The sequence below is a fragment of the Ornithodoros turicata genome, chromosome 4 (genome assembly GCF_037126465.1).
Source record: "Ornithodoros turicata isolate Travis chromosome 4, ASM3712646v1, whole genome shotgun sequence".
Lineage (NCBI taxonomy): Eukaryota > Metazoa > Arthropoda > Arachnida > Ixodida > Argasidae > Ornithodoros > Ornithodoros turicata.
The window spans coordinates 53390184-53403497 of record NC_088204.1 but is presented as its reverse complement, the minus strand read 5'-3'; the positions used below and the strand labels follow the sequence as shown (position 1 = coordinate 53403497).

Here is a 13314-nt window from a genome sequence, read left to right as displayed (position 1 = left end):
GTGCGCACGCGTGAACGCGCGTACGTTCCACAACTAGCAACGAATGTTTTCAGACAATTGACATGTTTATATAGTTTCCGACGATCAGGCGACAGCCTCTGGAGCAACATTCCACCATTGTGACATTTCTGCGTATTTTGTGCATATTTAGACGTTTGTCGCCGCATATTTGCATGCCTATTTTTGGAATATTTTTGTACATAAAGTCCCGGGCCCTATACTACACTTTCGTTTTTCATCGGTGTAACGCCGTTGATTGAACACGGTTAAAGACACACTTTGTGTTTTCCTTTTGCAGTGCATCCATAATCACTCGTCGAACGCTACATCACAGGTGTAATGAACCACTAGTCGTATTGATAATGTACCGAGTCGTCATGCAAATATTTTTGTCTCCTATAAGGAGGACGTTACGTACTGCTTCTCTGATGCTTTTGTGTGCTATGATACACACAGGTCCTTGGTGTACCAAGTCCTGCACTGCTGAGCAGGCTGGCGAAGAAGGACGGTCAACGCACTCAATACCAACGTGAATTTCTTCAAGAAAACGGCTTGAAGAGGAAAGCTACGCAACTGGAGAAAGCCATTGCAGCACACAAGGTGCCGTTGGTCAAACCTTTGTATTTCGCCTGTTTCTGTTTCCTCCTCATACTTTTTCTACTTCGTATGCTTTCTCAAGAAGACGCCACCCAAGGAGCTCCTTCAGTCGGTGAAGATACCTTCGCTTTCTTGCATCAGCTATCATTATATAAGACGTTCATGCAGCGACACGAATCCTAGCGTATTCAGGGACTTCGATCTCCGAGATATGCCCTATCGTTTTGAGCTTGACCACGTGGACAGCAGCTTTGTCTCGGTATGTCAAATTTTGAAATAGTCCTGAAGTAGCAGTTAGCTCCTGTAGCGCTTGTAGCCTTGCATCGAAACCGCCGTGCGTGTTGAGTTATTTTTATGCTCTGACAGGTACTTTGCATTGCTCGCTGGTACCATGATCACTACCCTCTTTTATACAGCTAGCAGTAATAATGGACAGCAGCAACTTGCCTCGAGAACTCCGCTTATATCTTCCACTCTTCTTGGAGCTCTTGCTACAGTCCGCGGTTTCAACGAAATCAGGTATGTACACAACGCATTGGAATTGTAGCCGTTGTCACTGAATTGGCCGCCGACCATGATCGTTTTATCTGCTCTGCTCCCTTTGACATACTGGCTATTTATAGGATCGATTATTTTAATTCGTTTATTTCAGTTCTCATTCCACGTTTACCTTGATCGTCAAATCTTTTAATGTTATTAAACTCATCTAACGCAAGATCATCATCGCCATATCGACTACGAAACTGCGAAATCTCATTTCTGCCGATCTTTGTTTGTGATCGCGTGGCCACTTTGAGTGTGTTAGAGGTGTATGTTACGTCTGCCGTGGTAGCGCAATATACTCTGTGCTGGGCAACACCACATCTATACTACTCCTTATGCAGTTGCAGACGACCATACCTCGGCAAAACTCCCTCAAGGGCATTCTCGTTCACGCTCAATGTGGCGAATCAGTTGAGAATGAGTGAGCAAACGGAGAGCTGAGAGGGAGCTTTTAGAGATTCAAAGTATTTACTATCAGAAAAGGGGGAAGGGCAGGAAGTCTAAACAGCAATGATATCACAAGTGGAAAAGTGACTTCTCAAAAAGGTACTGTGACTTCATAGGGCAATATGCTATCACACCAGGAACTCAAAATTATGAGAGAACTGATGTTCTGAGGCTGGAACAACATAGAAGGGACAAGCACATACAAGACCTGAAGTTGCCTAAGAAATTAACGATGAAAGATGAAAGTCACTGAATCAGACTCAAAATTATGTTTAAGAATGACCTCTATAAGGTTGCAGACAAACGACCAGCTATGCAAACCTGCTGAAGTATGTTGCCAATCGGATCCAGATCCTTTAGATCCAATGAGCAGTCAGCTGTTGCATAAAGCACACTTGCAAACACGTGAACACCAACCAGATTCTGTTTCAGCTCACAATTCACCAAGCTGTCTACGAAACCGCAGAAGTTCTTCATCAGTGCACAGGGTAAACTTTGGAGAGTACTGAGCCTGTCCTCATTCTCTTGCGTCATTTAGTCTGTTAGTTTAGTACTTACAGTTTCCAGCATGATGCACAGGTGCTTCAACACATCTGTTAGACAAGGGAGTGTAGCAGAATATAAGCCCTGTGTTGCCTTAAGAACAATGTTGTGCAAGGGTAAGAGCTAAGAACCTGCACGAGATGACAACAGAAACTGACGGTTTAGTTGCATGTTCCATGGCGGTGAATTTTCGGTGTCACTCAGCATGGAGTTTTCGTGGTTCTGCTTTCGTGCAGCTGAAAAAAAAAAAGCTCAGTTTTAACGCAAAGCGGAACCTATTCATGACTGACGATCATAATTCCAGGGAAGGGTAACGGTAATGGTAACGGAAACAGAAACGGTATATTACCGAAATTGGAGATGATAACGGAAACGGAAAGGCATACCACTGTCCTCCATTAACGGAAACAGAAACGGAAACGAAAATTATCGTCCGGTATTGGATTCGGGTAATGGGTATTGTTGTTGTGCGATGAAATTTCAGTGACTTTTAATTTATTTTTGTATTTTGATGACTTCATTCCCTGTAATGCTCTAAATACATGCTCTAAATGCTCTAAAGACAGCATGGAAACAAAGCGCAATATTGGACATCGAGGGTGCATCACTAGCTTACCTACTTCTGACATCACCTATACCTACATGACATCAAGACATGAGACTCCACCATACACGACCATACCACCACTCCACCATAGCACGAGGATGGCAGCATGATTTTTTTTTACTTTCTTCATTTCACCGTGGCTATGGCAGTATTATTTACTTCTGGGAGCGTCCGCCTATAAATGCAACATTAGATTCAGGTTACGCCTATCGTGGGTTGCTGCACTCTGAGTGACTGAAGAGGGAAGACTGGCTGAAGACATGCTCCTATACGCTTCTTTAAAAATCTTGCAAGATGTGCGCAACACAACGACGTAAAATTACTTGTGTAGTGTGTAACCGTGACACCGAAGCAGCACTTGGGCAAAACAGGGTGCTGATAAAGCCGGACGGACTGTCCTCCCGCAGCTCTGTAACAGCCGTTCCATTACCGGAAACGGTAACGGAAACGTAACGGAAATGAAATTAAAACCTGGTATCAGGAACGGATAACGGAAACGAAAATATGGCAGTAACGAAAATGGAAACGGTAACGCAAATACGCCCGTTATCCTTCCCTGCATAATTCTACTGACCAGGTGCACTAAGACCGTTTTGAGGCCTAGATCTTCGCTCTTCTACCTTCTCCATTCGCTGCCCTGGGTGGAGGCGTGGGCGAGCGATCTCGAACAGGTGCTCAGGGCCTGTGATGAAATTCAACTGCCAGTTAAATGATAGAACTCGAATGTATGCCAAAGGCAACGAAAATATACACACAAACAAGGAACCCCATACATAACAAGCGAACCCATACCCCATGCCCCGTGCATTCTAAGCCTATGCTGAAGGTAAAGTGTCTATTAAATAACCATAACATAACGAGGTGGATAGAACATTATTTAACTGGTCGCTCACAGAAGCTAGTATTTAAACAGCGTCTGTCCTCTGAAGTCTGTGAATCCTCTGGGGGTTCCCAGTTGTCCGTGCTGTTGTTCACAGTTTTCATTAACGATATTGTAAAGGAAGTACCAGCAAAGGTACCTCTATATGCTGACGATTGTGTCATTTACAGTCATGGGTGCTAGACCCGTCGTTTCGTGAAACACGAAGAAAGTTCAAGAAATGGGAGGGAGCGCAACCATTGGATGCTTTCCGTAGCCCACGTGAGCGCTCCTGACTGTCAATCAAACCTCAGGTCAAGGCTACCGGGACGCGCGCAGTTTGAAATATTTTCATGACGTCAAAATGACGTTTTGGCTTCCCGGGAGGATGGTGTCTTTGCAGATTTCACCAATGTAAACAATTCGGGAGATATGAGGAAAGACAGCCGTTGGACAGTTTCTCTGGCCCACGTGACGTCCCGTGTTGTCAATCAAACCAAAGTACAAGGAAAGGGAAATGCAGCTTTTGGCAGAAGTTCCGTGACGTCAAAATGACGTTGCGCAACATTTTTTTCTACCGAGAAAAGTTCAAGGAAAGATAGTGGCGAACTTCGAAGTTTGTTAGAAAGAGTTGCGGCCGCTTTTATTGCCGTGCCTTTACTACTGCGCCTCTGACTCCACACTTATCATGAGTATCGTTTGAAATGCCAAACGAGAGTTTTTTGCCACTTTTACCGACTGTCGAAGAACGCTGTTCGTTCGCTGTGTGACCATCTGCGCAGAGCCTACACTCTCAGAACAGAATTCACCGCATAGCATGTTGTGCGCCAACTACAGACACGAATGATATGCTTATCGCTTCCGATTTGAAAAGAGAGGCGGACATAGGCATTTTTATAGCAATTATCATATATCCAAATTGCTATACGCCCCCTCGCTCTTCGAATCAGAAGGGGTACGTAATCCTATCATTCGTGTCAATGGTTTGCGGATAACGTGCTATGTGGTGAAATTCTGTTCTGAGATTGTAGGATTCACGCAAGATGCGCTTCTCGTCACGGATAATGATATCATTGCGCACAAGATTGTTGTGTTCTCCACGTATTACACTGTACCTCCCATGGCCGCAGGTTCCTTGATGCCCTCTTGTTTTCACGTAGTTTCCTTGCTGTACAAAAACGATATATTCAATAGAGACGCGGAGGAGGACAACAGTGTTCCTTCTGATTTAGAGATGCATCCTAAATATCAGATGCACACAACAGAGACATGAACACTGCATGTGCAGGACGTTGGAAAGCGTCGGTGCTCTTCTATGCAGCGGAGCAGCACCTCGTAATGAGCGCTTGCAAGTGCACGGACCCAGGGTTTTTCGGACATGTGACTTTTCCGTCCCTTTTACCATGAAGTGGTTGTGTCGTCGCAGTGCGGGCACTAGTCTGTTTACATGTGCTCAAATGTACACAGGGTCTTTTTGAAAAAGAAGCCAGCAGATACATAGAAAAAGGAAATAGGAAACAAATATAGTTTTCAACCGAAGCGTTGTTGTGTTCATTGATCCCAAATACACGTATAGCGCACATGCCGATACAGCGGGTGTGTCATGTAATGGGGCACAAAACAGAGGCTTAAAATTCTACTTCGGGGTGTCACTAACGCTTGTCATCGACAAACTTTTGGGGTGACTTGCGCGCACTTGTTCGATTTTCAGTCGCGACAAATATTCTGGATAGATCTCCGAAATGTGCCAATTCAGCGCAACTTTTTTTTATTTCGTTTGTTTGTTGTCTTTCTTTGTGTTTTTCCTTGTCCGAAACAGAAAGGGCATTTCGTTTTCTCAACCAATTTCAACACAAAACACATTACATTACTACAACAAAAATAGCTGGGGAAATTTTTCTTTGAGCAAAATCTCGACCGTGTTAATTACTCCGTGACGTAATGTAGAATACTGCGGAAAAAAACGATGAGTCTCCCCTTCAGTTCCCTTGCTTCTGCTGATAGCGGCAGCAAGGTTGAAATGACGCAGCTATCTGAAGCAGCAGTGAGGAGGTTACAAGAAAAGCCGTGTCACCGGGTGCTTCGTCTTTTCGACTTTTTTTTCTTTTTTCGTACAACAGATTTCCGTTTCCTTATTACCATATCCTAGTAGCGCGGGTGTTTTGTGATGCCATGGGATCAGGCCTCGAGTCATGCTGTTCCTGTATGTATTCAGTTTGGAAGAAATATTGATTCGATTCAAAATTGAACATAAAATTCCGTATTCGATTCGGAACACAGTCATGCGCGTCGAGATCCGAAATATTCTAATGGTCGCACAGCCCAAACATATTTGACAATGCATGATTTGACCTTATCCTTCAAAGGTGTATTTTGTTCTCCATTTCACTCTTCACCGGAGCGGACAGAAGTGGTGCGCTTTCTCGTTCTTCATTCTATCACGCTCGTGCCAGTGGGCGGGTCGCGCACACACTGATATGGATCATGCACTGACGTAGACCTAACTTCAGATGCCGGGAAAGGGAAACATTTTACTTGAACTTCGGAAGTTCAAAACTCCTCCCGCGCGACGTCATCTTTTGAACTTAGTTCTGCTTTGACGAGTCTAGCACCCCAGGTCGTATCATTGTCTGATCAGGGAATTTTGCAAGAATCGTGGGATAAGATAGTGAACTGGTGTCTTAACTGGGACGTGGAAATTAATGTAGCAAAATGTGCTGTCATGACCTTTACTAATCGCAATAGGCCTTTAGTATATGATTACAAAATGGAAGGCAATTCAGTGAAAAACGTGGACTCGTATAAGTAGCTTGGCGTGATGTTAAGGGGGTGCAACACCCTCCGCGTTTCGTCAATTCCGCTCGATAGATGGGGCACAGGACGATCTAATTGATTACCTAGCGTTCACTGCGGAGGCTCCTGGTACTACGGCGACAGACGGTTACATGTTACATTACGCGACTGATCCACCATATCAGCGGAAAGGATTACAAGGCACTCTTTCCCTCTTGCTTTGTTCTTGTACCTTCGACCCCTAGCTTGCCTTCATCACCTTGAGAACAGCGTCCGCGTGTTATCGGTTTTTGTGCGTGTGATAGCAGATGGATCGACAATTTCATTCAACAGAACCTCGCGAACACACCAAATGTTTCGAACACACGTTGTGGAAACAAGAAAGAACAGTAGCTGATTGCGCAGACCATTGCATGAATTTGAAAAACAGTCGCTGGCCTATTGAGAAAGCAATGGAGTGGTATGGCTTGCGGATGCCCTAATGAATTCATGAATAAATTCATGGCAAGCTCACATGTGCTTTTGTGTGTTCGGAATCGTCGGTATCATTTCGTGAACAGGAAAATTACTGCTGCACCCAGTGCCGGATTTACAGTGGTGGGGGCCCCGGGGCACTGTGCTGTCGGGGCTCCCTCGTGTATTCTATGTCTATCCAATGTGTTACTCGGGGTCGATATGCGTGGACGGAGGTCAGATTTTTACCAAGTTTCCGTTTCAGGGATGCGTTTCAGGCATGCAAAACAGATTTCCCTTGGACAAGACCTTTACTGGTGGGGGCCCCTTTGTGTGTGTGTGGGGGGGGGGGGGCAAGTGGCCCGTCTGCCCTCCCCAAAGTCCGGCACTGGTTGCACCATCGTCAGCCCCAGATCATTAGTGCACTGTCCTGTAAAATTATTGTGGACTGTTCTACGATATCACGGTGCTTTGACACTGGCACATCTAAAGTTGTATTTCTGGTTCAGTGTGATAAGTAAAGACCAGCCAAGTTACGTTGTCGGCAGTGCGGTCTTATGTGGCGTTCATTCTCAGTTTTGACGGCATCTGATCACCTGAACAGTGATGGGTGTCTTAGTATAGTTGACAGGGCTGTTGTCGACTCATTTACGCCCACGTCACAACTTCGACACTCATATTTCTACACAGACTCTAAACTCTAAAAAGACGGGAATGAAGCTGCATATGACAGCGGCGGCAGTTATCTTCACGAGCACAGTGGCAGCGGTACAGTGCTTGTGGTGGATTGTACAGCGTGCGGGGGCGTCGGACAGGTTGCTGGTCGCCATCGGTGGGCAGCAAGGGGAGGCTGTAACAACCGGACAACTTGATAGCCACATGCTTTTGTAACAAGGTGGCATGCATCAACAGCTGTGCGCTGTAATTTCTAAGCGAGCTCAGTGCACAAATTGTGACCAATGAGACACGCACGCTGACCATCGGCCACCGTGCTTGCAACAAGTCCCTCCGTTCCCTCACCTGGAGGAGGGCGATCTGAGTAGTAAAGATAGGTTGAGAGCCGTCGCCAATGAGAAACTACGGCACCCCCCTACACTCTAAAAAATAAAACTCCTTTTTAGGTGTAATTGGGGTGTATTTGGGGTGTATCAATTGTTTAACTCCCTTATTACACCCTCAGGAAAAAGAATACACCCTGTTTTTGGTCTGAAATGGGTGTAATATATGTATGTCCCGCTCTGCAGGGTGTAATTTCGAGAATTGGTGTGAAAAAGGTGTAGTGGCCATCAAATTTCTAACGTTTCGCTACGACAGGTCTGGCAACAGTGTGCTGTTTACTCTGTGTTCTCCAGCTATGGTGGTTGGAGTTAGTTGTGGAAGTTTTCGTGTTCTTTGGGGAGGTCGTTTGGTGAACTACAGGTCATTTGACCATCTGAGTTTAGTATGACACTGCAAGGATTATGGTTCCGGGTCTCGAACGGATGCAAGCAACAGATGCGCCGTGCCCATCGGATCGAGTAACTTGTCCGAGCGTCTTGCTGCAGCGTGCTGTTTGGTAAGTGTTATCGGTGTATTTTGTCTTGTCTGGTTGATTGAGGCGCCTTTGAAGCGGGTATTTTGAGATTATGTTTGAACCTTAAGTGAAATGCACGGATTAGATCAGAGAACAGTGCGCGTCGTGTTGTGTCGTCGCGCGTCACGTGTGGTCGTTAGGCAAAGTCAAGGGGTATACGTAACAAACGAAGTTGGTGCAATTTGTGGTAGCAAGTAAGGCAGCTGGCAAGAGTCACAACTCAAGAGGCGAGAGGTAGAAATCAGAGAGGTATGGGTTCTGGTCTCGCTACCGACACTTCGCTGACCCTTTACCGATTGCAGCTTTGTAGGGACATTGGTCTTTTAACTACACTATGATTGTGTGCTTCTTAATTTCTACGTTTTTTTAGTATAAGCATCTGATTTTTAACTAGTCACAATATTACCATGATTTTGGCGCATTATAGCTTAAGTTGCTTTTGCGCCAATAAAATTCAATCATCATCATCATTTATCGATTGTCTTACTTTCTATCTTGAGCTGCTTGCATGTTGACGAGGGCTGTGTTTGTGTATACTCTTAATTCTTCTCTAGCCTCAGCCATCTGCGTAACTGTCATGTAATTTGTATTTCGCCCTTAATTTGATTAAGACATTTCACAGTTCATTTTTTCTTTCACTACAGAGGCAAGACTTCTCTTGGCCTCACCGTAATACCTTCATCTTGGTCGACATGTTGGTGGACACTTTTGTGTTTTGTATTGTGCGGTGACCATTGGTGTTGTTATTGCAGTGCATGCAGTGTATTATAGGTAATCCGAATAAAGAATATGCCTGTTATTTTAACCGTTGTGTTTCTGTTGCCCTCGTCATAACACCCTTACTGAAGGGTGTTGTCTTGCCTGGGGGTGTAGACATACACCAAAAAGGGAGTCAGTTAGGGTACCGCTAGATTACACCAAAAGAGGTGTTCAGGGAACACCCTTTCTGAGGGGTGTAGTTTTGCCAGAGGGTGTATATATACACCAAAAAGGGAGTCAGTTAGGGTATCGTCAAATTACACCCAAAAAGGAGTTATATTTTTTAGAGTGTACCCTGAGCCCTGCGCGTACGACATGGACCATTGGACCCTACCCTGAGCCCTGCGCGTATTTTTCCCTGCGCGGCGCGTGTGCGGAGGGTTGTCCACGTGATTATCGGTGGGGGATGGCTGCGCGTGCGCTCATCGTAGCATATTTTTCAGCCTGGGCAGACTTCTTGGGCCGACTTCACATATTTTTCCGACAGCAGGTGAGCGGTTTACATGCAGAGACATGCAAAGAAGGGTCATACACAAAAAAGGACAAGTCAAAATATATTTATTAATGCCAATCAAGTTGAGATATATTTATTAAAGCCAATAGTGCTGGGGATTGTGATGCCAATCAGGTGAAGGAGAAAAACCCAGCCGAAAAAACCTTCACCACCTGTAACAGGGTGGTGCTCGGGTGGAGGGTTGCTGTGGTGGGTGGAGCGTGACCGGAGGGCTGTGCGCTTACCATTCATCCTGGGCTGACTTCTTTCACCACTTTCATACTTGGGCCGACATCCTTCCCGCGACAGGTGGGCGGTGCTCGGGTGGAGGGCTGTTGTGGTGGGCGGAGTGTGACCGGAGGGCTGCGTGCGTGCTTACCATTCACCCTGGGCTGACTTCTTTCACAATTTTCCTACTTGGGCGTCGCGTGGCCGGAGGGCTGCGTGTGCGTTTACCATTCAGCCTGGGCCGCCGACTTTCGTCATTTTTCAGCCTGGGCCGTCGACTTTCGTCATTTTTCAGCCTGAATCGACTTGAATCGTAATTTTTCCAGCTACAACAGGTGTGCAGTTTACATGCAAAGGATAGCCATACACAAATGTACAAGTGAAAATATATTTATTAAAGTCATTAGGAATTATGTTATGACTCTGCGTGAATGGGAAAAACTTAGCCAAAAATCTGAAATAGAAGGAACACAATACACGTAACAAAGAATATTACAGGCATGATACATTAGCATTGAATAGGTATCACAAATCAATGGTGGAAAGTGGTACAAGTGGAAGTTTTCAATGAATCAGAATTGATAGCGCATTTAAAATATTCTTAATCAATACTATTACAATCAAAATTACAAATTGTATTATAAAACGTCTAATATTCCTATACGTGAGAACCATCAGTGCAATAGCGGGAAGTTCTGATAGTTGTATGTAATTAACTGTGAACAGCAGAGACACTGGAAGACTATGGGACACGAACACAAGACGAAATAAAATCTATACCACTACGAAGAAGACATTCCACTTCACCACATAGCACGCTTCTAGCCAACAATCAGAACAAAGAACGACACGAACACAAGAGGAAAATCAGAAGAAAAAATCAAACTCATCAGAAAATAGATATGTTAAAAATGAACTTCACCACATAGCACACTCCTAGCCAACAAACAGAACGACACGAACACAAGACGAAATAAAATATATACCACTACAAAGAAGATATTCCACTTCACCACATAGCACACTCCTAGCCAACAAAGAACGACACGAGCACAAGAGGAAAATCAGAAGAAAAAATCAAACTCATCAGGAAATAGACATGTTAAAAATGAACTTCACCGCATAGCACACTCCTAGCCAACAAAGAACGACACGAACACAAGAGGAAATAAAATCTATACCAATACAAAGAAGATATTCCACTTCACCACATAGCACACTCCCAGCCAACAAAGAACGACACGAACACAAGAGGAAAATCAGAAGAAAAAATCAAGCTCATCAGAAAATAGACATGGTAAAAATGAACTTCACCACATAGCACACTCCTAGCCAACAAACAGAACGGCAAGAACACAAGAGGAAATAAAATTTATACCAATACATTTGTCAAACTCATCAGAAAATATACATGTTAAAAATGAACTTCACCGCATAGCACGCTTCTAGCCAACAACCAGATCTAATGATATCTACCCTGATTTCTTGAAGACAGGTGCCGATAGATGTATGGAAGACCATGGAATACGAACGACAAGAACACAAGAGGAAATAAAATCTACACCACTACAAAGAAGTTATTCTTAATCAAAACAACATAGTAATCTATCATTCAGAAAATCAAACTCATCAGAAAATTAATATTCCTATACATGAGAACCATCAATGCAATAGCGTGAATATCTGTCATAACATTCGAGCGCAATAGGGAATCTCAGTTTCATATTCCAACATTACTCAACTTTTAATTTCTTATTAAGTGAATAGCATAGACGTAAGGAAATAACGAGAAACAACACAATCAACAGCTACAATTAATAGAGAGCCAAAACCTGCGCACCATCCAACACATAGAGAAATAATAGCTAATCAATCTATCAATGGTGAAATAGCATAGACTTAACGCTGAAGAACAAAGGAACATGCGGCGACACGTAAACATCAACAGAGGAAAATAATATATCATTGAACCATCATAAGATCGATCAATATACAATTTTCATTCTAACAAACACTACGAACCTTGATGGAGGTATCCAAGACATAGGAAATATGCACGGTTTTCACTCTTTTCCTCAAAGCCAGGAGACTTTATGTCTATATCTATGCGACCATAGCACAGCCCATGCTTTATCACTCAAAGGGTTAGGGGCTATATTACTTTGTCCAGCAAACGGGGCGCTCTAGAGGTCAGATAAGAGAGTTCAAAGGCGATATAGTTTATTGTGCAGTGCAAATAGATGTCGATATCACTCGCTGGGGTCACTATCTTTTCGTATCCTTTCCCTGAAATGGAAATCTTTAGTCAAAGTGGTTGACAAGTCGGCTAAGTTTGTAGAGATGCGATATTGTTATTGAACATGTAGAGAAAGTCCAAATTATTAATTGGTAGCAACGATACTCAATCAACAACGAGAAACAAATTTAATTACGTCAATTTTTGTAATATCTTGCAACAGAAATTTCTAATGAACCACACAGAAATATCAAGTGTGAAATGCAACTCAGAGTTATGAGACATTCCCATCTTAGAGGTACTTACTTATGTCAATCGAGTGAACAATTGAAACAAATACAAGACAATAATTATCTCGAGCGGTAAGTTCACAACTCATAGAATATCAGTCGAGTGAATACTTGAAACAAAATCAAAACAATAATTCTCACGACAGGTGGAGATTCTAAATCAGATAATAAAATTTTAAACAATAAAATAAACATAGATATGCTTTTAATTAAGTGTAGACGTGCACTTGAAAACAGAAGAGACAATTGCTCTACATTGAAAAGATGGACAGATTTTGTACTCGATACCATAAGTCATGGGAAGATGTGATAAAAAACTGCTTCGAAAAGGAGGAGCCAGTAGACCTAGACCACTAGACCAGATGTAATTGTGATCATTGCAATGGGCATTGCGTACATCAAGAAAGCAGTCGGATCAAATTATCATATACAAGCGGTCTATATCGCACGATTCATTACGGATTTGTTGAAATTACACATATCTGAGATGGAAAGTACATAAAATCTTATCACGTGATATATTCCACTACCACGGCAACGCAATTATTTTCTTCTACCAGTCCCTGCAACGATGTCGAATCAACAGAAGTTCAATATTGTCGTGCAAGGTCTGATGTATTATCACCTGCTGAAACTCAACAAACATATCAATTGCGGTGGACCACCGGACGATTTTCATCTAATACTCTCTTGTACGCCATTCAAGAACCTTCATACAAAGAAAGGAAGCATCAATAAGAGACTGCGCAAGTTTATCGCGACAAAGTGCAAGTTGTTGAAGCAATACAAACACGGCGACAACATAGCGCCTGCGTTAATCAACGCTGGATTCAAGCGCCCAATAATCAGAATAAACTATTTAATGTCTTCGGAATTCATCAATGAAGACAACA

General features: G+C 43.5%; 1 protein-coding gene and 1 long non-coding RNA gene across 2 annotated transcripts in view; one reads left to right on the top strand and one right to left on the bottom strand.

Annotated features, from left to right (window-relative positions):
- LOC135393181 (uncharacterized) overlaps positions 1–13314 on the bottom strand; it is a 294635-nt gene that overhangs the window by 225828 nt on the left and 55493 nt on the right. The window lies entirely within an intron of this gene.
- LOC135391547 (uncharacterized protein C05D11.1-like) overlaps positions 1–13314 on the top strand; it is a 116005-nt gene that overhangs the window by 58183 nt on the left and 44508 nt on the right. Inside the window, exons 12-14 of the mRNA XM_064621846.1 lie at positions 457–600; positions 680–856; positions 1014–1116. Of these exons, the coding sequence (XP_064477916.1) occupies positions 457–600; positions 680–856; positions 1014–1116 (424 nt within the window). The remainder of the gene's footprint in view (positions 1–456; positions 601–679; positions 857–1013; positions 1117–13314) is intronic.